Source organism: Hipposideros armiger, unplaced genomic scaffold (genome assembly GCF_001890085.2).
Source record: "Hipposideros armiger isolate ML-2016 unplaced genomic scaffold, ASM189008v1 scaffold_301, whole genome shotgun sequence".
In the NCBI taxonomy this organism is placed as follows: domain Eukaryota; kingdom Metazoa; phylum Chordata; class Mammalia; order Chiroptera; family Hipposideridae; genus Hipposideros; species Hipposideros armiger.
The window spans coordinates 1,463,786-1,487,591 of NW_017731651.1; the positions used below are offsets into that span (position 1 = coordinate 1,463,786).

At 41.1% G+C, this 23,806-nt stretch overlaps 1 protein-coding gene across 1 annotated transcript in view; it reads right to left on the bottom strand.

Moving 5' to 3' along the window:
* DOCK5 (dedicator of cytokinesis 5) overlaps positions 1-23,806 on the bottom strand; it is a 217,688-nt gene that overhangs the window by 36,525 nt on the left and 157,357 nt on the right. Inside the window, exons 27-38 of the mRNA XM_019659565.1 lie at positions 23,532-23,627; positions 19,821-19,919; positions 16,185-16,279; positions 14,487-14,565; positions 13,064-13,164; positions 10,783-10,841; positions 10,314-10,468; positions 9,440-9,525; positions 7,153-7,312; positions 6,311-6,351; positions 5,588-5,678; positions 2,455-2,574 (exon numbers count right to left, since the gene is read on the bottom strand). Coding sequence (XP_019515110.1) covers positions 2,455-2,574; positions 5,588-5,678; positions 6,311-6,351; positions 7,153-7,312; positions 9,440-9,525; positions 10,314-10,468; positions 10,783-10,841; positions 13,064-13,164; positions 14,487-14,565; positions 16,185-16,279; positions 19,821-19,919; positions 23,532-23,627 — 1,182 coding nt within the window. The remainder of the gene's footprint in view (positions 1-2,454; positions 2,575-5,587; positions 5,679-6,310; positions 6,352-7,152; positions 7,313-9,439; positions 9,526-10,313; positions 10,469-10,782; positions 10,842-13,063; positions 13,165-14,486; positions 14,566-16,184; positions 16,280-19,820; positions 19,920-23,531; positions 23,628-23,806) is intronic.

Genomic DNA, 23,806 nt, shown 5'->3' on the forward strand with positions numbered 1-23,806 from the left:
AAAAAAAATGTCTCTTAGATGGACATTATTAATACCACAGCATCTGGTAATTTCCTACACTATTCTTGTCATCCAGGTGCTTTGTTCTGTTGTTTCTGGCTGCTAAAGGGACGTATGCGCAGTTTACATACAGTTGTAAAACATTTTAAAATTAAACTTTTAAAACTCATCATTTGCCAAATATCCCCCTCTGAAATTTCAGGGCCTGGGTCACCGAAAAGTGAAATGTGCCGTTTGGAAACCATTCCAGATCACCTGGGCCTGGTGCAGGGAGCCAGTGAACAGACCCAACGGGACACATCCTCTCCTTATTTCACCAAATGCTAAGTTACTTAAGAGACAGGGAGACATCCTAGCACAGCATTTCTCCAAGTGTGGTCTCTGGTCCCTCGGAGTCCCCAAGGCCCTTTTAGGGGGTCCATGAGGTCAAACTATCTTCTTAATAATACTAATATTATTTGCCTTTTTTCAGTGCTCATTCTCTCATGCGTATACAGTGGAGTTTCCCAGAGGCTACAGGATGTGTGATATCACAAGACTGAGTGTAGAAGCAGACATGAGACTCCTGCTGCCTTCTAGCAAACCAGATATTAAAGAGATTTGTAAGAATGTCAAATGCCACTCATATCATTCATTTTTTGGATAACGTAATAATTTTTCATAAAGATATGATTTATATGAACACGTAATAGGTTTATGGTTATTGTTAAAAGAACAAATGAGTAAATATTTAAAATGTTTCTATTTTAATTAATAAAATTATAAGTGTGAATTGGTAATAATCCATGTGAACAAAAGCTCTGTGGGGTTCTCAGTGATTTTTAAGAGGGTAGAGGGGTGCAGGGACCAAAAAGTTTGAACAAATATACTTGCTCACCGCGCCTTAAATTCTTCATCTGTAAAATAGAGATAAAATCTACCTAACAGGGCTATAGGGAGAATTAAATTAGAAAAAAATTCTGAAAAATCACCCCAATCAGTAACTAGCACTAAACAGATGGTAGCTATTTTATTGCAATGATTATTTGGTTGATTTATTTACTTAACCAACAGGTCCCACTGATTAAAAAAAAAGGAACGGTGGTGGCTGCAAGAGGCAGTCCGTGAGAACTCTCCAGGCCTCTGAAACTAGTCAAATCCAGGATCTATTTTGTTTGAATAGCATACACATTTTGTTTTTTCCCTTTCTCCTCCAACGCCTTCTCTCTATTTTTCTTCGTTTTAAATCTAAAAGCCTTTCAGGTGGACATGCTTTCTCCATCTGACCAGACGCCACAACTTCCTGGACCAGTTCCCATGTTTATTTTACCTTCTCACCCCTGTTATGCATGTAAGCTGCTCGTTACTCACAGGCTATGCTGTCAGGCAGGCCGTGACCTGGGAAACGGGATGCGGACCAGGTGTCACCCTCCAGTCCCTACAGAACGCACTGAAAATGACAGGACTAGCTCCTGGCCCTCCGCAATATTTAAAAGGTTAAGATTACAGTTACGGAGGGGACAGAGGGCTGACCGTTGTAGTCTCCATCAGGGTCAGTGTCCTCAAGATAACTGATCTTTATTGCCTTTCTTACATTAATTTCTTACATTTTCTCTCCCATTAAAAATACCAGGATTCAAACACACACACGGAAATAAGAAAGGGTAAGTCATGAGTCACTGTTGTATAATGAGGAATTTGTCTGGTCTTTGTCCTGAGTTCCTGGGAGGGAGCGTCTAACCCCCCTGGAATTTTCCAGTGATAGGAGTGTCTTGCTTAGTCATGGCAGACCCTCCAACCACACCTGGCTTTATGCTACTGAGTGACTCATGTTGGGCCCCCTGCCAGAAGAAACACCCATGTGATTAAAGGACTGAGGCCTTGAGCTACATATCAGCCTTGGCCTCCAGGGAGAAGGCGGGGCTGGAGACTGAGTTCACTCATGCGGTTGATGATTCAATCATGGAGCCTAGATAATGAAACCCTAAAAAATCTCTGCCCAGAGGCTCAGGTGAGCTTCCTGGTTGGTGAACACATCAATTCCGCTGGAGGATAATGTGTCCCGAATCCATGGGGAGAAGTAACAGAAGCTATGCATTTGGGACCCTCCCGGAACTTGCCCTACATATTTCTTCATTGGGCTAGTTGTGATTTGTATCCTTTAAGATAAAATTGTAATCAAAAGCATAGCATTTTACCAAGGTTTTTTTTTTTAGTTGTTTTAGCATATTATCAAACCTGAGGGGGTCATAAGACTCCCCCCAAAATTCAGAGTCAATCAGTCAGAAGTGTGTGCAGCCAGGGGACCGCTGAACTTATGCCTGGTGTCTGAAGAGAGGGCTGCCTTTTGGGGGACCGTGTCCTTAACCTGTGGGTTCTGTGCTACCTCCGGCTGGTTAGCATCAGGACTCCACTGCAGTGCTGCTGTCGACTTCCTCTTTCCCTTCACACAAAAACAAACAATCCAACACTCACTTTGCCTTTGTCAAAATAGGATATGATTTCTTGATACAGCTTCTCTTTAAGCTCTTGCTGGGTATAAACATAGTAACTGTCCCTCTGAAGCAAATGGGGCGCACAGGGCTTGTCAGACCACTGAAAAGCAAACAAAAGCAACACAAGAGAGTAAGGCAACATATCAATAAATTGATTAAAGGAGATTGACAAATATTCGGTCAAAAAAAAAGGGGCATGAATATTTGTGTATATCTGTGACTCATCCATACTGTATTTTAGATTATTGATGAAACAGAATAATTGCATACACGTACATATACACAGGCCAGCTTCAAAACAAGCGCCGTAGGAATGGACACACACTCAAGGCAGTCCCAGGAAAATCAGGGCCAAGGTGAGGTCACCAGCCAGCACAACTGCTGCTCACGTGAAGGTATCAGTCACACAGTCAGATAAAAGAGATCAGAAGTATAAAGCTGGAAAGGAGGAGGTGTAACTATCACTATGTATAAACAATGATTGCATTCATCACAATCAGTGTCTCCACAAAGGGTGCCAACTGGAAAACTGCTATAATTAGAACTAAGTTAATTAGTGGGCTTGAAAACTGACATGTTTAGAAATAATTCAGAGATAGACTTTACATGTTGAAGATAAAGAAGAAAAGAACCCAACAAGAATAAATCCAAAATGATAAGCTATCTAGGCATAACAATGTGAATGTACTTACTGCCACTGAACTGTACACTTAAAAATGGTTAAGATGGTAAATTTTGTTATGTGTATTTTATCATAATTAAATTAAAAGATATCTAGGAATCAACAAACAAGGAACACGTAAGACTTCTATACAGAAAACTTGAACACATCACCAAAGGGCCCAAAAGCAGACTTGAACAAATGAAAAGTCGTAACATGCTTTTGGGTAAGAAAATGCTATTTCATAAACATGGAAGTTCTCCCTAAGTTAATATTTTAATTGCCTGATTCCAAAGTTCATATGGAAAAATAAACAGAAAGGAACAGGTGGAAATTCTAAAAAAGAAGAGCAATGAAGAGTAACTATTAGGTGATAAGATATACTATAAACAGTTAATAATTAAAAGAAGTTACTAGTACATGAATAGACAGAGACCCACCCAAAATTATACAAAATTATACAAAATTGAGAAAGAGACTCTCCCCGCCCCATAAAGGGATTTCATACATGATAAAAAAGGGATCTCATACAAATGAGAAAAATATGGAATATACTTAGACATCCCTATTGAGTAGTTAGTTATCTGGGGAAACCAAGTTGTCTCCACATCTAATACCTTATTATGCCAGGATAGGAGAGTTTAATTTTCTGAACAGCACAAATGAAAAGACCTCCGGTTCCGGACACCAGGGTTTCTTTCTGATCATCTCACTCAACAAGCCTTCCTCCCTAACCCATTAACATAAGCTTTTTAGGTCCCCAAACTGGAATAGGAATTGTGAATGGCTGCCTTGCGGAAGTCGTGAGTCAGAGGACTCTTGTTTTCATTAAAAAGCTTAGAACAATATACACATATTATTATAGTATAAAATAAAAATTAATTTATATGAGAAAATTAATTGCTAGGGGCAAGAATGGAGGCAGGGAGATGTAACAGGAGGCTACTGTAATTAATGCTCTCAGGGAGGGACAATGGTAGCTTGGACCAGGATGGTGGCAAGCGAGATAAAGTGGATAGAAAGAAAATGAAATCAGGATATCAAAGAGATAGCTGCACTCTCATGTTGATCACAGCATTATTCACAATAGCCAAGATATAGAGGTAAGTGTCCATCAATGGACGAATGGATAAAGATGTGGCAGATACACACAATGGAATATTCAGCCATAAACAAGAGAGAAATCCTGCCATTGTGACAGCACAGATGGGCCTAGTGGGTATTATGCTAAGTGAAATAAGTCAGACATACCAAGACAAATACTGTGTGACCTCACTTACATGTGGAATCCAAAAACAAGCCAAACTCATACAAAACAGAGCATTAGAATAGTGCTTACCAAGGCCTGGGGAGGTGGGGAAATTGTTTAAGGGTACAAACTTGTAGCTAGTAAATCAACAGGTCCTGGAGACCTAATGCATAGCATAGTGATGACAGAGAATAACACTGTATTATCAACTTCAAAGTTGCTAAGAGACCAGATCTTGTTTCCACCACAAAAAAAAGAAAGGGTAACTATGTGACTTAACAGAGGTGCTAGCTAAAGCTGTGGTGGTATCGCAATATATGGCAATATACAAACATATCCAACAGGCATGTGTACCAAATATATGCAATCAACACCTGTGCGCTTTAAACTTAAGCAGCGTTTGTCATATGTCAATTATATCTCAATTAAAGAAAGAAAGAAAGCAAAGTGGAAAGCTTGAAGACAAGAATTGGGCAGAGGGCCCACGGTTCCTGCTGGCAGGGAAAGTGGTCGGTGGTGAATAAGAGAGGAGGGCAGGGATTCGCCTGAGCAACTGGGTGGACTGGCGGTGCCCTTGAGTGAAACGGGAAGAAAGGAGAGGAAGGAATAGAGCAAGGATAACAGTGGGAAACGACAGCTTCTGTTACCGGTATGCTAAGTTTGTACTGTCTATCAGTCATTCCAAGATTGATGTTGAAAGAACAGTCTATATGGGTATCAGAAGTTGGAGGAGTGATCAGAGCCGGAATTAATTATTTGGGATCCATGATGTACAGATGTATTTATATCCACGGCACACTATAATTTTACTTATTGCAAGAGTATTACTAGGAAACTACTCCTATGGGACTATATTCATTTACAACGCACGTCTCTTCCGTTTTACAAATTGTTTTACATATATTAATCAATGGGCATTTGTTTCTTCAATTAGTATCTATCAATAGTGGCCTGTACGTTGTACTCTGCTTTCTAAGGCTTTTCAAATAAATGATAACTGACCTTTTCCCAACCTTGATCTGAAACTTAGCTGGGCCAACTGAGAAGGTATAAAAACACTCTTGGATAAAAGGATCTCCCTTGAATAAGGATCTTTCCTCTCAAAATCATGAAGCGTACCGGATTTGGCCCCAACGGACCGGAGAGTGGATGCCCTGCATTTTGCCTTACACCCTGTTGAAGTGCACAGCTCTGACCCCTTACCTGCAGAAGCTCGGCGTGTAAGAGCAGCGTGTAGGCAGCTTCCGTGTAGTTCTCACAGTCTCGATGCAAATCCCGCAGCTTGTACAAGTATCTGGTAAGAAGGGGAGAAGGGGGCACTTTGCCGCTCAGCAGTTGATCTGGCGTTCAGCGGCAGGCCGCTGTCCCATCTTTTCTCCCCCTCCTCCTTTCTCTCACGCAGAAGAATCCCTTACTTCCTGTCTTCCCGCTGCTTTAACCCTTGGTTCTGCTTCCTCCCTGTGTGCCTTTCCTAACTCCATCGACTCCACTTTATACGCTTCGAGGAAGGCAGTGGTGTTTATTTATTGAATTTTTTATGTCATGGACCCCTTTGGGGAGCAAATAAGAGATAGGGAATCTCTCCCCAAGAAAATGCATATAGTTTGATCTAGTTTGCGTCCTGGGCTTCCTGGATTCAAACACTCCCTGACAGAAGGTCAATTTTCACGCCTCTCCCTACGCAGCTTTTCCTGATCGCCCTGGCCAGCGTCTTTCAGTTCCTTCCCTATGCCCTCCCTCATATTGTACTTATTTGTGTATCTGTCTAAAGAGTTTACCCTTTTAGGGGGATCGGGGCATATCACGTACTTTTTGGTATCTCTCAAAGCAGCAAGCATGGTGGTGGGGCTTAGCATGTGTTGATTGAAGAAATAAATAATAAAGCTATGACATAAGCAGCAAAAGCAGAAATTCCCTTCAGCTTACCTTATGTATATGTCCTCTCTCTTCTTTTCTTTATAAAAATTCTACAAAAGAGAAAGGTCACAGAATACCAACGTAAACCAAGAGCTATTGACTAGTTTGCCACGAACACTGCCCAAATGGCTACTTGTGCTTTTCAACAGCGTCGCTTCTCCAAAGAGTTTATTATGTTCCTTTGACAGACACGGCCACAAGGAAAGAAAGGGACAGTTTATAAAGGTAAGTTGAAGAATTTTTTAGGACCATGCTCCTGAGCAAAGTGAGGGGAACCTTTGAGGGAATGGGTGGCTGGTTTATACTCAAGTCACCTGATGCTGTGCAGTCTCAGGGAATCGGTGGAGGGGGGGTGGCAGTGAGTTCTTGGTTTACCTAAGCAGAGGAATACATGGCAGCCTGAACCTCTGAGGTCTGTGGTCCCAGTGATGTACATCTAGGAAAAGGCAAGACCGAAGAGTTCTACCGCCATGAGATTTCGGGCACTACTGTTCTACTCTAGGGATAGTGTTTCTCACGCATGTTCCTCTGTGCCTACTAATTCCAACAAGAAAGCAACTACATGTACACAAGACAGAGAAACAGGTGAGGGGGGTGACCTTCAGAAAGAGAGTCAAGAGCTTATGTAGCATTTTCCATCCCTGTTTCCAATTTTATCCTCAACGCCTGTAGCTGTTGGTAATTGTAAGTCCAAAGCTGAGTTGGCCATTCCAGTTAGACTCAGCAGGGCAGACTCCATAAACGTGGCCCCAGGATCCCTTTGTGTCTGGGATATCTACTTAAAGCTGAGCTCTTGGGTGCAGGGGTGACCTGGCAGTGCCCTCCCGCCACCCCAGGGGCTTGGCACATACCAGCACATTAACAGTGCAGCTCATCCGGTTTTCCTTGCTCTCATCATGCATGATGATGGTTCTGTAGTCCAGGAGATTCTCTAAGAGGCTGCTGACCAGGAGCGCAAACACTTCTCCAGAGCTGGAGAGGTATTTATGTTTCCGGCAATGTTCTAGGAGCCTAGAGAGGTGGAGGTAGAGACAAATACCCACGTCTCACACGTCATTCCAGCACCACTGATGAGCACTGTCCAAGGTGCTAGCAGCAGGTGGTGAGGAGACAGGCACCCTTCACTCAACACAGTTACCCAAGTTTAATGTTTCCTCTGGAGCTTTAGCTCAAGTCCCACCGTCACCTCATCACCTAGAAGCCCAGACCACAATGCCCTTCTTTGAATTTGTATTTGTAATTTTTTTTTTGGTAAACATGACAGAAACTGGAACCTTTGCCCAAAGGTTTGTGTATGCATGATAGGAGAGTAGATCACTCTACTCAGGTTGAAAGGCATAATCTTTTCTATGTTTTTATTCTCCCTAAAGCCTAGCACTTTAGGGCATCTGGGGGGCATTCTGGAAAGCCTTGCATCGACACCGTGCCTGGAGGAGCCTAGGAATCCAGTGTACATCTAGACGTGTGGCTCTTCAGATAAAAGTGGTTATTTTCAGGGGGGAAAATGCAGAATTGTAAATAAGACTGACGCTAAAGTTTTGGTCTAAATTCTCTTTCTTTGGATCCAAATACAACAAAGCTTCAATAGGGGCTTCTAAGATTAGACAATTAGAAGAAAAGCAGGTTAATAAGGAGAGAGAGAGAGAGAAAGAAATGGGTTCAAAGAATTAGTCCAGACTCTATAGAGTTATTCTCAGGCACCAAAGGTTTGTGCCTCATATTTTTCTGAGTTAGTAATCCAGGAAGAAAGAAGAAAACAAAATAAGATCTTTATGTGAAAAATCAGCTATAGGATTTAAAACAATGAGTCGTTTATCACTTGTAAATATTGTGTATGTTTGTATGTGTGGGCAATTTCTCCATTAATGCCTATATGAGATCAGAATTGCAAAAGTGATAAATTGGGACGTTTGAAGCCTGTTTGCACAGGCAGACTTAATGGAGACAGGATAAAAAGATCAACTGTTTTATCATCCATTAAAAATAAGAAAGACATCTGGTTCTTTAAAATACAGATGAGTTATCAATTCATCGCTGAGTACCCACTGTGCTGGTTCCTTAAAAAGAAAGAAAGAAAGAAAGAAAGAAAAACAAAGTGGGGAGCCCTATCCTCAAGCATGCTCTAGGGCATACCACTCCCTCAAAACAGGCGCATCATGAAATGATCCCGGCACACCCCAATCAACAGGTGACACAGTTGGTCCATATCATAAAAGCTCAGAGAACACAGAAAGGTGAACAGTCTAAAGTAGTTACAGCCCTGGATGATGGGATGATTTGAAGATAATAATAACAACAGTAAGCAGCACAAACACCAAAGTAGCCGACATTTATTCGGCATCAACTCTGTTACAGACACTATGAAAATGCATCACCTTAATTCATCCTCACGATAATACCAAAATATAGATCCTATTATTATAGATGAAAAAAAAATGAGGTGTTGGATAAATTAAGTCATTTGTCTGAAGTCAAACTCCTCGAATGTGGAGAAGACAGGATTTGAAGCTCAATCTCTACTTCCAACATGCAAGTGTTTTCAACCAGTCTTTTTCTAATTCCATGTGTGCAAAGAAAAACTGAGAGGGCCAGGGCATGATGGATGGGGGTCTGTGGGTGTGTGGGGGGTGTAGGGGTGGTAACATCACAGAGAGGGAATGAATGGTAGCTGAGGCGTGGGCAGAGGGAGGGCTGTGAAAAGACCAACCTGGCATTCTTAGTGGTCATTTAGAGGGCATACGATATTTTAAAATGTAAAGTGGACCTTGAAATGCTTTTTGCTTTATCCTTTAAATTATTGCTTCGAAGCCATAATTAGAGGTGCTAGCACTTTGGGTGAAGGTCATCAATTTAAACACTGGGCAAAATGCCACTGCTTTGTATATCTCTCCCTCCCTCCAGCCAGTCTGTTCTCGGTGGCTGGGGTGGCCAGGAAAACATGGACATTTGACTCACATCAGATAAACAGATGTCAGCAGTGGATGGTGTAAACTCCACTGGCCCCACTGACAACCATTCGTGGTGGTGACCCCAGTGATTCTGTGGCTACCCAATGGGTCTTTAAGAGCAGCAGGAGCCTGTTTTTCTCCATCACTAAATGATGCCATCAACTTGAGGTTCTGTTTCTGAAATACTCACAGTTTTTCCAGAAGGACCTTGTACTGCTCATCTCCTCTGCCCCCTTCTACTTCTTGGTCCAGCTTTGTGATCAACTCATTCTCAAACTGAAAGCAGAGTCAGAGTTTCACAGAACGGCATATCCTTAGACGAGGATATGAGAGACATGCGGCCAACCTTTCCAGATTTGGCCTAACCCCTTTAATTAAAATGTGAATTATATTCAACATTTATCGAGGAAGATCACACTTCATATCATCTATTAATAGCGTACAGAGGACTTGTCAAAGCTTTCTAAAGCAGTCTCATGTTACTTTGTTCTTTGCTTGCAGAAAAAAAAATTATCCAAAACATTATTTTCTTATGACAACTACGCATATAAAGCAGCTTCATGATTGTAATTTTCTATTTTATGTTTGGTTCTTGTCTAAGTCTTGGCAATGGGATTGCTTTATTTCTGATTTTGCAGAGCTTCATAGCTTCAAAAATTCAATATGAATATACTATATAGATAAAGAAAGTGAAACAGAATAAACATTAACAGGCAAATGGGGGCCTCTAAACTAGAGATCTCAGTATCATTCCCTCGACCCACTGTCTGATTCTCTAGGCTATGTTGCAATAGATAGAATTCAAATGCATAAAGTCAAATTTCAATTATCCAGACAGAGAAGGCTGCTCTAGGAAAAACATGTAGCATAAAGATTGCTTCTTGGCCCTGGAATGAAATATCTGCTTCTATCTCTAACTGCTTTACAAAATGAAACGTAATAAAAATGTTTTTAGATCAACTTTGATTTGTATAATTCAGGCTAAGGTTTCTCTATATAGAAAGAAAATAAATAAGAACTGACTATGTGGGCATTAGTAAGATTATAGGTCTACAAGCTCTTACCATATGGAAATTGCCATTTCCACTGAAATTGAGCTCACACTGCATCATATCAAAGAAAATGGGGATGGTGGCTTTCCGAAGCTCTATTTCAGGGGTCAATGTGACCTCCAGAATGGGACCCACCATGGATGGGATGAATTTGATTTTGTGGGGACCTGAAATGAAAGTAAGAAAGGTATTACAAAATAATTTTGCTGGAAGTCAAGGGTTACAATTTTCCTCCACAGGGGCTATAAGAAAAGAAAATGTTGATGTGGGTAAATCAACTCAATTCAGAAGCAAGTGGCTAAATATTATATTTTGATAATATGTGGATGTCACCAACAAGAGACCCACAAGTCAACGTTCACATCTAGACACACAGAAAATTAAATCTCAGGGTTCCTGGAATTAAAATGAAAAAGAATTCCTCATGGGAGGCTTATCACACAGGAGTTGTGTGTGGGCTTGTTCAAGGTCATATACTCACCCAGGTTATACCACATGTCCCGGATCCGAAAGCCGATTTCCTTTCTCATGTCCCCGTATCTAGGAAGAAGATCATAAACCAAGAGAAAGATTTGCAGCGGGAACGAGTACATATAATAAAATGACATGGAAAATAAAAACAGCCTGAGTTCCTCTAGGTCACATTTAAGACAGGTTTTGAGGCAGGGTCACTTGAAGAGGTAAGGTCAATAACTAAACAAGCCCCCAAAGAGAATGGACCCCACAGGGGAGAGGGAATTGCAACGGCAGGAGGCAGGCCAAGTGCAAATGCTGAAGAATAACTGAGAACATCAGACTGACAGGCTCATGGAAGGGAGAAGAGTGAGAAACACTCTGCTATTGTTAAGCAAACAAACAAAACAAAGACTATTGAAAAGGATGATAAATGGGGTATGATTTATATAATAATGTGACTGATGTCTAACAAACATGCTGACTTTATATACTTATATTTGAATAGCCCATATCCATACCACATTAGGGAGCTTGGGACATACCTTCTCAATGAGAGGGTGGGAATACCGTCCCCAAAAGGGTGAAAAATTGGTCCTAGGTAGCCAAAAATAAAAGCTTTTGTTTTTCTGTATAAAGTACCGATATACATAAACAGAAATGTCAGTGGTACTAATATTTCATAGGGGTGTGATGAGAAAAGCAATTTCTCAAAAGTTTCCTTATAAGAGTTGATAACGAAAAAAGAAAAGTTGAGAAACATTGATAGTGGTCCTTGGGTGGAGGTGAATACGAATGATCTGGAAATCTCTTAAAGAATACCTATGCCTGGGGTTACCCCACACCACATGCCAGATCAGAGGCCGGAGCTTGGAAAAGTGGAACTTCAGTGGGTCACAGCAGATAGTGCAAATGTTTTCAGGGAACTCTAATATGGACCTACAACCTACTCTACAACCAGCGTTCTACATTTTCCATTCATGCTACAATTGTACCGAACATGCTTTTTGTTGTTGTTTTTTTTAATTCCTCCTTTGGAAATGCCTTCAGATGCTAGTATAAAAATCATATTTAAATTTTTCTCTTACTATTCCATTTTAACAAAAAATGCTAATCTAATTTTATTATTAATATTACTAAGCCTCTATGGTCAATGTCTGGCACATAGTAGACAATAACTATTCCTGTTGATTATTAATACTACCGTTGATGCTACTTCTACTAAAAATAAGAGAAATCTTGAAAAAAAAAGTGCATTCACATTTCTATAAGCTTAATATATATAAATGTTATTTCCCAAGGTTTATGTCTGCCCTCATGCATGTATATATTTTTACATGGATTATATTAATACTTAGTCACACTTTACTTTGAAAAAAACCAGAATCATTAATCCTAATTAGCCACTTTATCTATCAGACTTGGTGTTAACTAACTTCACTTATGGTGTTCAACCCAAATTAAATCTGTCCTTGAAAGAAATTATGTCATTTAAGATCATCTAAAGAGTGAGATTAAGGTTTCCATCTTAAAAATCAATTACCTTTTGATGCCCACCCCACAAAGAAATCTACAATACAGATTTTACCTTTGTCTTCGAAAACACAATCACTACATTGCAATCTCTTAGCCACCAATCTCAGTGTTTTGGAGAGGAACCAGAGAGAAAGGGATGTTCGGTAATTTGCCTAGAATCCAAGACATCCCAGCAAGGGCAATACAATTAAAATTTCACCACCGTTGGATGATAAATTTCTCAAGTTCTTTTTACTCACACAGGCTTGGAGTTTTCAGGCCCTCAATGAACTCTAAAACAGACCTGAGATGAAAGCAATGAAAAGCTTCCCTACATCCCTCATCACTCTTGCCTATTAGTCCACTTTAAATTCCGAGCCAGGATTCTGGAAGGCATGTTTTGGTGATGTGTTAGATGTGGCTTCTCTGTTGAACACTGAGAGGTACAGCAACGGTGCCAAAGGAGCCTGCTTTGGGCAGCACGAGTGAGAAGGAGGCGCTGTGCCTACAGTTTGGACAAGCTGCCAACAGAGGGGCAGCTGTTCTCAGAGATGGGAGGACTGGCCTCTCCACCTACAGATTCTATAAAAAAAGAAATGAGGTGGGTGATGGGGCCTTGAGAAAAGAGAGAGGAATCGGGGAAAATTTGAGGTCTATTACGTAATTGTAAGACCCATCGCACTAAGAACACGGTAGCCAGTGAACAGTAATTTTGAAGATACCCCAAATCCTGCACTGAATAGAAATGGAAAAATCACCTACCCAATCTTTAACAAGTTGAAGAGGACACTTACTTTTTTACAATTTTGGTGCGTTTGGCTTGTGAGAAGGTTTCAAGCTGAAGGGACTCGTGGGTGAGAAATGCTACTGCCAAATGAAAGTAATTGTTCCAGAGCTGTTCAAAAATAATCGTGTGGGTGAAAAGAAATGGAAAATAACATTAATAAGAGTCAGTAAAACAGGGCCACATGGTAAAGTCACTTGCCAGAGATTAAGGAAAAAACAACATAAAATCCACAAGACTTCTTTTTCTTTCTTGAGTTTCAATTATTCAGCCTTGAAAGTTTTAGCACTTAATATTAATCTTAAGCTTTAAAAATAATCTAAATTATTGTTTGTCTTTACTCCTGGGATAAAGGCAGACTGCTGCCAAGAAGTGTACTTATTTATAGCAAGTAGTTTGGCAATATGTACCAAAAGTCCTAAAATTCTGCCAAACTTTTGAACCAGTGACTATTTCAGGTCTTTATCCTGGCAAAATAAATCACGGGTATTTAAAAATATTTAAAACAAGCAAGGCCCTCACAGTGCTACTTAACCTAACAGAAAATGGAAACAAACTAAATGTTCATAAGAATTTAGGTAAATAAACCATGGCCCAGCCATACAACGGACTGTATTCAGTCATTAAAAATACTGTGAAACTATTAAATATCATTGAGAAGATCACAGCAAAAGTTAATAAAGTAGACTAAGAGGTTACCAAAGAAATGCACAAATCGATTCCATTTTGGTTACACCAATATACATATGTATATACATATATATATACACATTTGTACATACGCACATTTATACGTATATGCATATGCATATATAATCTCCTCTACTTATGACTCTCCACTTTTAAAGTTCTACAGCTACAAACAAAAGCACATCATGTACGCCGGAACATAAGCTCCCTGACAGCAGGAACTTGGTCTGCCTTCACCAGGCCTGTGCATATAAATACTCTAATATTTGGGGAATGAAAGAATGAATGGAGATAGAGCTACTGGTCAGCTGTTTGGTTATGACTTTGGACTTTCAAGCAAGTGTATATGACCTGCATTTTAGAAACTAAGCCATTTGCAGGTAGAGGAATTTCTGTGTGCCTGTCTGCAAGCACATGTGTGTAGGTTATTTGAGTTATGTTAACAGAGGAAAGGAGGACAATTTCTCTTTCAATTTTCTTCTTTTTTTTTTTTTACTTACATTTTCTACTATTCTTTTAACATTTTTTTCTTTTTTACATGTATGAATTCTACAGAAAGAAGAAAAAACCTTCTTTTACTGTGTTTGGAGGACAGAGTGATGAAACTGTGTGCTTTGTGAAAGGAGAAAAGACAAGAAAACTTTTTTTCCATTTAAAAATGATGAAATCTGTTTTCCAAAATGAACGAGTTCTCTTGCTTTGGCTGAGAATTCAAGGAACTCCTAGGTGAGAAGCATGCTTACCTGAAGTTCAAAGCTTGTCTGATCCATGAAGCACCTTGTGAGAACCTCAGCAAACTGATTTATAGCACGGAGGAAAACCCTGGGGGAGGGAAAGACTGGATAAAGAAGGCAACTTCATGCTCATTGAAACTTCCCATCTAGGTTAAAATCCAATGCAAACCAAACCTGGACCTGGCAGCATATGACCTTTATACCTATCAAGGTCCTTAGAGACCAACGACAGAGCAGTCTGCAGAGGACACTGAAAGTCAGGTCAGTTTCTAGAACTGACTACAAGTACCACACAAGGCGGCACCACAATTTAGCCCATTGAAGGTAGCGCTGAGATGACAAGCCAGGTCTCCTGAGCCTCTCAGACAAGGGCTCTTTGTACTCTACCAGGATGCTGCTATTTTAAAGTCTAGGATTCCTGATGTGAATTTTTTTCTCTAATCTGTACATAGCTGGGAAGGGTTTTTCTAATAATGACTACGTAGAGTTAATAATACTTAAAATAATGATTTATTTTATTTAGCTCTTTAAAAAATTCTGAGGCTCTTTTAACATATGTATTTGGTTCATTTCACTTCTGTTCAAGTATTTGCTATGAGCCAGCCAACTACAAAGCACTGGCATAGGTTTTGCCTTGAAAGAGACGGTTCCTGGTCTTAGGAAGTTCACAACTTGGTGGGGGTCATTTGCAACCTGTACATCTAAGCACGACCCAACAAAGAATATGGAAAATTCTATGAGGGGCTATCAAAGAGGGATGGGAAATCAAAGGACGGCCTCCGAGAAGGCCCCTTAACGAACGAGTGGCATGGTGACGGCCAGGGGTGGGGGCGAAGGCACTGCAGGTGGAGGAGGCAGCGTGAGGGAAAACACACAACATGGTCAGGGACCAGGAAGAGGACAGTTTGGTTGGAGCGCAGGTTGTACATAGAGGGAAATAGTGGAAGATAAAGCTAGAAAGGCAGGGGGGACCAGGCTGCAGAGGCCTTGACTATCAGAATGATGAAGGCCATATGGAGCCTCTGAAAGATGCCACAGAGAGCTGATGGGGACAGTTCCTATGAAACTGGCGAGGAGACTAGAGTGGAGAGAAGGGAGCCGAGAGCCTGAGCTGGAGCAACTGCAGTAGGCCAGGTGAGAGGAAGAACATGAGCTAGGATGCTGGAAGCAGGAGGATCTGAGCAAAGGATTTAACAGCCAGAGAGCTACTGACCAGACATGAGTACAGTGACCCTTGAATGCAGGGGTTAAGGGTGCGGAGCCCCTACACAGTCAAAACCTTGCATATCACTTTTGACTGTCCCAAAACTTAACTACAGTCAGCCCTTTGTATCCCTGGGTTTTGCATCTGTGAATTCAACCAACTGTGGATCAAAAACAGTATTTGTGATCCAAATTTGGGAATCCACAGATACAGATGGCTGACTGTACTAATAGGCTACTGTTCACTGGAAGCCTTACTGGTAACACAAAAACAGTTGATCAACTCACATTTTGAATGTTTATGTATTATAGATTGTATTCTTACAATTAAGTAAGCTAGAGAAGAGAAAACATTAAGAAAATCATTAGGAAGAGAAACTACATTTAGTATATTTATTGAAAAAAATCTGCATCTATGGGACCTGTGCAGTTCAAGCCCATGTTGCTCAAGGGTCAGCTGTATTCAGGGTCAAGTGCTTCGGGGCCTGCCACAGGCAGTCTTACCTGCTCTGAGTCATATTCATGACCATCCAGTCTCTGGCGTACACATACTTTCCAATCAGATCCTTAAACATGATAAAAGTTTCCATGAGGAAGTCCTGCAGAGAACAAAGGAGGAATGGCTGGAGAAAAACTGGGTGACATTTCATAAGCCTTTCCCCCCGCATGAGGACAAAAAGGAGCACAACTTTAGAACATAACAGCAGCCTAGTCCCAGAACAGCAGCCTAGCTTTTTAAAATGGTTTCAGGGAAAACAAAGCATTTTTAGAGCTATCGTACAATTGGAATTTTACAACATATACTCTGATGAGGAACACAGAATAAAAATATTGTCCACAATTTTACAAATGATAAAACTGAGGCTGTGAAAAATTAAACAGCTTGCTTAAGATCCTAGAAACTAGGAAGCAGAACTACGAAGAAAACTTTGGGCTCTGGACCCCAAGTTTAGAGCCGTATCTTTAGTCTTCTGCTGTCCAGTGTTGTCTGAATTGATCTACTTAAAGTGAATTCACCAACAATTGTGAGAAAACTGACACTTCTAAGAACTCTTGAGTCCAATTCTTCTTCATTACTGTTAGAACAGAACAAAAATGCTATAAAGAAGAAGCCAAGTCATGATTCTCCCTATTCCAGGAACAAAACCATTTGTACCCTAAATGGTCCTTAAAAAGAGATTACAGCAGTGAATCATGACTGTAACAACTAATAACGAAAGTCCAGTATTGGAAAAACAGCTATTCTATTTAAGAGGGACTATGAGCAAAACAGAACTCAGAAATAGAAAAATCAGACTAAAATATCAAAGTCAGAAAGTTTTTAAAGTTTTCTTATTTATTAGTTAGTTAAATTTAGACATTTTCCACTTGGATTCCTGAAATGAAAAGCCAGTCCAATTTCTTGAGCACTCAACTGCACGGTTCATAAGAAGGATACCATCGAGCGGGAGGAATGCTATACTTGAGAGGCTGGAGGTCTGGGTTCTATTTCTAATGCTATTCCTTCGAGACACAGCGCAAGTCAGTCAACTTTCTGCACTTAGGGTGCCAAACAGCACAGGAATGGGAGGACTTGGGCTCTGAAGTCCACACCTGCCCTTGACTCTTCCTGCTGGTTAAATGGAGTGTCAGGCTTTTCTATCCTCAATTCTGAAACCACAGACATCGTTTGTGAGTTTTCAAATTTTTCATCATGCATCTGTGAAGTGCGCTCACCAATGGATTTCCGATTCTACTCACTTTTTCTCTCCAGTCACCAAGAATTCATGGTTTGTGAGGCAAGGGTTAAATAACAGATACCAATTATCTATCCACTTCTGAGGCTGACTCTATATCCAACGCATGGGAACCTAAGTTTACTGTAAACAGTGATGGCATAAGAAAGGCAATTCACAGGGCCGGCCAAGTGGCGCGTTGGTTAAGAGCTGGCTTGGGACACCAGAGGACCCCGGTTCGGATGCCACATATGAGGGCCAGTGACACTGCCCTCCACAGCTAAGATGCTGAACAACAGCTCAACCTGGAGCTGGGCTGCCATGAGCCGTTGGGACAGCGTAAGCTGCAGCCCCTGCTGCAGTGGGTTGCCATGGGCTACCGTGTGTAGCCAGCAGCCAGTGTGAGCGGCCAGCAGCCGCAGTGAGCGGCCGTCCAGAAGCCGGCGACTGATCTGCCTCGCCCGGGAAGAGCGCAATGATGGTGCCAACTTGGGCCAGTGAAGCAACGTCCTCCACAACTAGACTGAAGAACAAAAGGACAGCAACTTGTCTGTTCCCCACCCCTGATTCCCAACACTGTTCCCTCCCCCAATTCCCCAATAAAATCTTAAAAAAAAAACCCGGCAATTCACAGATAATCCCAGGCCTCATTTTCTACCACTTCCCGAAGTCTTTCCAGAGGGCTCTTCAGAAGGCAGCATGAAAGCGTGACAGGCCAATCCACCGAGAGTCAAAAGGCCGACTGTACACTCCGATTCTGCTGCTGATCACTTCAGCCCCCTCACTGGGATAATAGTCCTTTTTAATTAGATACTACAGGTGGAAGAGCTCACCATTGTTCTGGAAAACAGGAGTTAAACCTGTTCTTTTGCTTACTTAACAGAGCCAAATTGTCAGGAGACTGAATTTAGAATAACTTTGGTTTTTATACCTGCTTGCTAAAAGAAATTAAAAAAATAATCACGAAACTATTTTTACATTAATTTGATCTTATATGACAATATAATAAAGTTATTATTATAAATAGCTAGTCTTCATAGGCATTAACTACATGCCAAGTACAAAGTTAGGCATTTTCTGTCCGTCGATTCAATCACTGTCCATTCATATTAACCCTCAAGGTAGGTACTATCTTACAGGTGAGGAAGCTGAGGTTTAGTGAGGTTAAATACCTTGCCAAAATTTCACAGAAGGGGGTGAAAGAGCCAGAATTTCAACCCAGATCTAGGTGTTCAAAATCCTGTGTTCTTAAACCCACTACACCATCCGCCTACCTTAAGCCTCTCTCTCTCCCTCCTGTCTTCTCTTCATGCTTCTCTCGCAAGGGTCTCTGCAGGCACACCCCCCTAGTGCTATGGGTTCCTGTGTCACGCTGCCTGTCAGAGCATGGCCTCAGTGCGGCCCAGGTCGACCTCCAGATTAAGCCACATAGTCCACTACAGCATTTTGAGAGTTCATCCATGGACCAAGTACAAGCACTGCTACTACGAATAGTAATACCAACAAACAGCACTTTCTCTCCAATTCCTTGTGCGTTTTCCCACCACAGGACCTCCTACAAAAGAGGGCGACTGGTAGGAAAGGAGCTGGATATCTTTGGGTGTACTGGCCATAGACAATCAGTATAATATGGGCAGAAAGTAGAAAATCTAGAGCATAAAGATGATTGAAATATGCACGGATGATGGGAAGTTACGGGGAGCAAAGACTGGTGCAACACGGCATCGAATTGCTCCTCCAGCTCCATGTCCAGCCCATTGCTTTACAAGATAAGATGATACCTTCAATGATGTTTTAACAGTCACTAAACATTTCCTCAAGGGAAGGGTCCTGGGGAGCAGCCAGAGGCCTAACTTAGCCTCTCAGGCAACCTTCAGTTGTAGGCTTACTGGTAATGCTGAGAACGATTTTCTTCTTTAAAACAAAGGAGAATTGAATATTTTCAACTGAAGATAACTTGCAAACATTATAAGGGGCAGGTGTCATCTGTTCTTGTTGCCCTTTCCAAGGAATACTGAAAACGATGACTTCCACCGTATCTTAGAAGAGTTTGCATACCTCTGCCTCCAAATCCTTGCCATGGTATGAGTAACTATAGTCCTAGGAAATGAGACACTATCTGCTTCTGAGAGCAAAAAGGATTTCCCAGCTGCTTGTATTAAACAAAGGATCTCCACATCCAAGAGACTCAGGGGCCTGAGTGAGGACCTCTTGGTATACATATTGTCCTCTTTTTCTAATCTTATCCCAGAAGGAAAGTAAGAATCAAAGCAACACTTTCCCTTTCATCGTCATTGTGGACCGCCACACGGCACTGGAGGTGGATGGGGGGAGACCCCTGGACTCAAGATGCTGTTTCGGTTATTGTTGTTTTGCTGAATATCATAATTCGTAAGGTTATCAGAATCCAATGAAAACAACTTACCATGATGTCTTGCTTGGTTTTGAAAGTGCTGATATAGTGGACGTAGTGGCTGTCATCCATTTGCCGAAGGATGGCGATCATGCAGGCAACAAAACTCCCCTGAAGGAGAAAAAAAAACAACCCCACAAATCCCTTAGACCAACCGACAAAACAAAATTTGGGCGCGCGTACTATGGTTTTTCCCCACCCGGTTACCTAAGTAGGGATCACCCCAAACTGGAAACAAGTAGCATCCCCAAGGTTCAAAGGGCACAGGCTTTGCTGTTTCTACTGAAAAGGACCTCCTTTCAAGTGTGAGTTAAGGGTTGTGGAGGGAGGGTGTCCCTCATCCCAGGAACAGCTAAGGTTTGTGCAATCCTGTAGGTCAAGGCACACCGACTTCAAGGTCTCAGTTAAGATTACTAGTGAAGCTGAAACTTATGGACTTTGAGTTTCTTGTTGAGACAGAGTTGTAGGGTGGAAGAAAGAAGTCCATGGAGAAATGTCTGAAATATTCAGATCATTTGAGCAAATCTGAGTTTGGAGCAATGCAAGCAGGAGAAAGAGAAGTAGTGAAACTGAGAGTGGAGGAGAGGAAAAGAGGATAGCAAATGAGAATTCCCTGGGAGAACACTTCAATGTCATTTCTCCAAGTCTAGAAGTCTTTAGCCAGTTGTTTCCAGCATGTTACGCCCGTGTAACTGTGGACCTGGTTTGCAAAAAGGGATTGAATAATTAGATAATTAACATAATTTCTAGTTTTGAGGTCAGGAATTACACAGTCAATGTGCATTCCCCTAGTCCAGCCATATTTAAATCATAGACTTAATATTCTAGCCAGAGGGCAAATATCTAGGAGTAAATATCCCCCTGTATTCATAGTTACGAAAACAATACCAATTTAAATTAATTTGGCACAGAGGAGATGAATATACAGCTATTCTTGGGATGGAGAGAATGACTATCTAAACACAACAATAATGAAAGACTATACAGGTACATCTCCCTCTAAACGAATGTCTGTCTTAGTCTCTTTTGATTAAAATAATTTATGTTTCTAATTATAAAGCAACATAAATTTATTGTTTATGCATACATACATACACATATTGGGTTGTCGGAAAAGTCATGATATATTTTTTCTATGTTTTAATTGCAAAAATGCATCATGACTTTTCCGACAACCCAATATATGTATATGTGTGTGTATGTGTGTATGTGTATATATATATTGTGTGTGTGTGTGTGTGTGTATACGCGCGCGCGCATATTTCTCTTTGTGACTGTGTCTTTGTGTCTTTGTATGTCTTGCCCTCACTTTTTCCTTCTTATGTTTATCTTTCTCAAGCAGTCTCCCTGTGCTCTCTTGGTATGTTTATCATTCCATGTATCTCAGTCACTTCCACACCCATCACCTTGTTTTAACAGAAACAGAGCAGGGGTATTGCCACTTTCACATTCAAATCCTCACCCTTCTTTTCAAACATTCTAAGCCAATGTTCTTGAGTTAGTTTAAACAAGACAGATAATGAATAATTTCACTATAAAAGAAGCTGAGCAGGTAAATTTAAATGAAGACATCTTAAGAATTATCTGTAAGCCAATACATCACTTCCTAAATGACATAGTTATCAATCTGCCTTTCTTTATATATTCTCTACATACATGGCAGAGATGGCTTGGCAATAGTAATTAATGTCCGGTATGGATACCTTTAATACAAGATGTGAATCCTTTTATAGTATCTTTTGGATCAGCTTGAGTTTTGATCTGGCAGAAAGATGACGTTTGACTTGTAGTCATTTCTCTATATACTTATTTGGATCTGCTCCGTTACTCATATGTGAATCTTATGATGGAGCTCTTAGTTTCTGCCTCTGCCTAGCAGGCCCTTCCCCACACATCCACATGGCCATCTCTCACCTTTGTCAAGTCTTTGTTCAAATTTTACCTTCTCAGGAAAAGCATTCTTTATTATTATTTTTTTTAATTGGGTAAGTGTGTTTTTTTCCAGGACCCATCAGCTCCAAGTCAAGTCGTTCTCCTTCAATCTAGTTGCGGAGAGCAGCCCACTGGCCCACGTGGCAATTGAACTGGTAACTTTGTTGTTCAGAGCATATGCTCTAACCAACTGAGCTACCTGGCCGCCCCCAGGAAAACCATTCTTAACCACCTTGTTTAAATTTGAACTCTCCCACCCTGGTTTCCCTTATCTTGCCCATTTTTATCTCCATAGCACTTATCTCCTTCTAAGACTACGTACTTTATTTTTATTGTTTTATTAATAGAATGTAAACTTCGCTAAGGCAGAGATTTTCATCTGTTTTGTCCCCTAATATGTCTCCAGTGTCTAGAATAGTGCTTGGCTTACAGTAGTTTCTCAATGCATATTTGTTGAATAAATACATTTTTAAAAATTTACTATAGCAATCTGAGGTAGTTCTTTTCCTACATCTGGTAATTAAAATCTAATTGTATGTTTTAATATCACAAGTAAAAGGTGCTTCCTTTCCAGGATGATATAACTTGGCTTTCAACAGCTACCTGTGGTCTCAATCATACTTTTCATCTGACATCTAATAGACATAGAAGATAGAGAATAAGAGGCCAGAGCAACGCAGGTATTTGTAAAAGCATGTTAATTACAAGTTCTTTAAAACGTTTTTTTGTCTTCGAACTAAAATGGCTGGATGGCACCACAGGGCACCAATCTATAAGCATGTAAAACATCTGTGGAAATATGATGCAATGGGGAAAAATTGAATTGATCAAAATTCCTCTCATGGCAACTAGCGGACACAGTTGGAAACATAAGTGAGTAGAAGCTGCTTGGGGGCGGGGTTGGTTGACGACATGCGTGTGCTCTGCAGCCACGTGGGCTGCGTGGGTCCAAACCCCAATTCAGCTCTCTGGTAGGTGTGTAACTTCAGCAGGTGTCTTAACCTCTCTCGGCACATTTCCTTATTGAAAAAAATGGAGCTCATGAAAGGACTACCTGATAGGATCAGTGTGCGCTTTCAATGAAATATAAAGTGCTTAAAATAGTTCCTGGCACACACACACACACAAATCAGATAATGGTTACTACTGTTACCACCACTACAGCTGGAAATACTATTATTATTGTTCTAACGAGGGTAGATTCAGACAGAGTGTGCAGGTATTGAGAATCAGAACTAAATTACTTGAGATAATAGAGGAAATGCTGAAGATAGCCACCAAACCCCTCATTTTCTGCTCACTGAGGTTCGAATTCTCCTTAAATAAAATATTAAACAAATAGTTAGAGAGTAATAGGTTGATTGGGTATCGAGTTATCAGTCTACTAGGGTGCCTGCATGTCGCACTGGGTCTCTGCTTGACTGTATTATAACAGGCTTTTGTTTGATCTTCAATGTGTGCAAGATTCCTCAAGAATGGATTCACACGCCTAAAATGTACGGAATCCTTAAGAACACTCCCCCGTTAGCCTCCCCTATCATTCTGTTGGATCTTCTCCCCTCAAGAGAAAATCAGTATCAGAACTAAGATCTGTTCACGGTTATAAGCAAAGGTCACCCATCCGGGAGGTTGTCAAGTTCTAGACCCCACTCGCTTCCGAGGGAGCTATGCTGCATGGTGTGCAGGCACAGAATGTCCACTGTGATGCAATGAGCCCATGGGATGGGAGTATGGTCCCCAAAGCCTCCCAGGAGGCAGACGGGACAGCAGGTCCCCCGTAGCGATACTCACGATGTGGGGAGACTCTCGGCTCATCTTGATCACGGTCCGGTTGATCCTTCTCAGCAGCCGCTCCATCACCTGCCGTATGTGATCTGCCGTGGGACCCTGCAAGGGAAACACAGAGATGGGCACCCCTTCTTCTGACTCAGCTCTCCTTTTCTTCATGTAACCGCAGACAGATGCGTTTTCTCTTGAAATCTCATTCTGGCTCTTCCCCACAAAACAAGCTCTTGTCCAAAAGGGAAACGTGGTTTCACAGAATAAGACATCATGTTGCTCAGGGA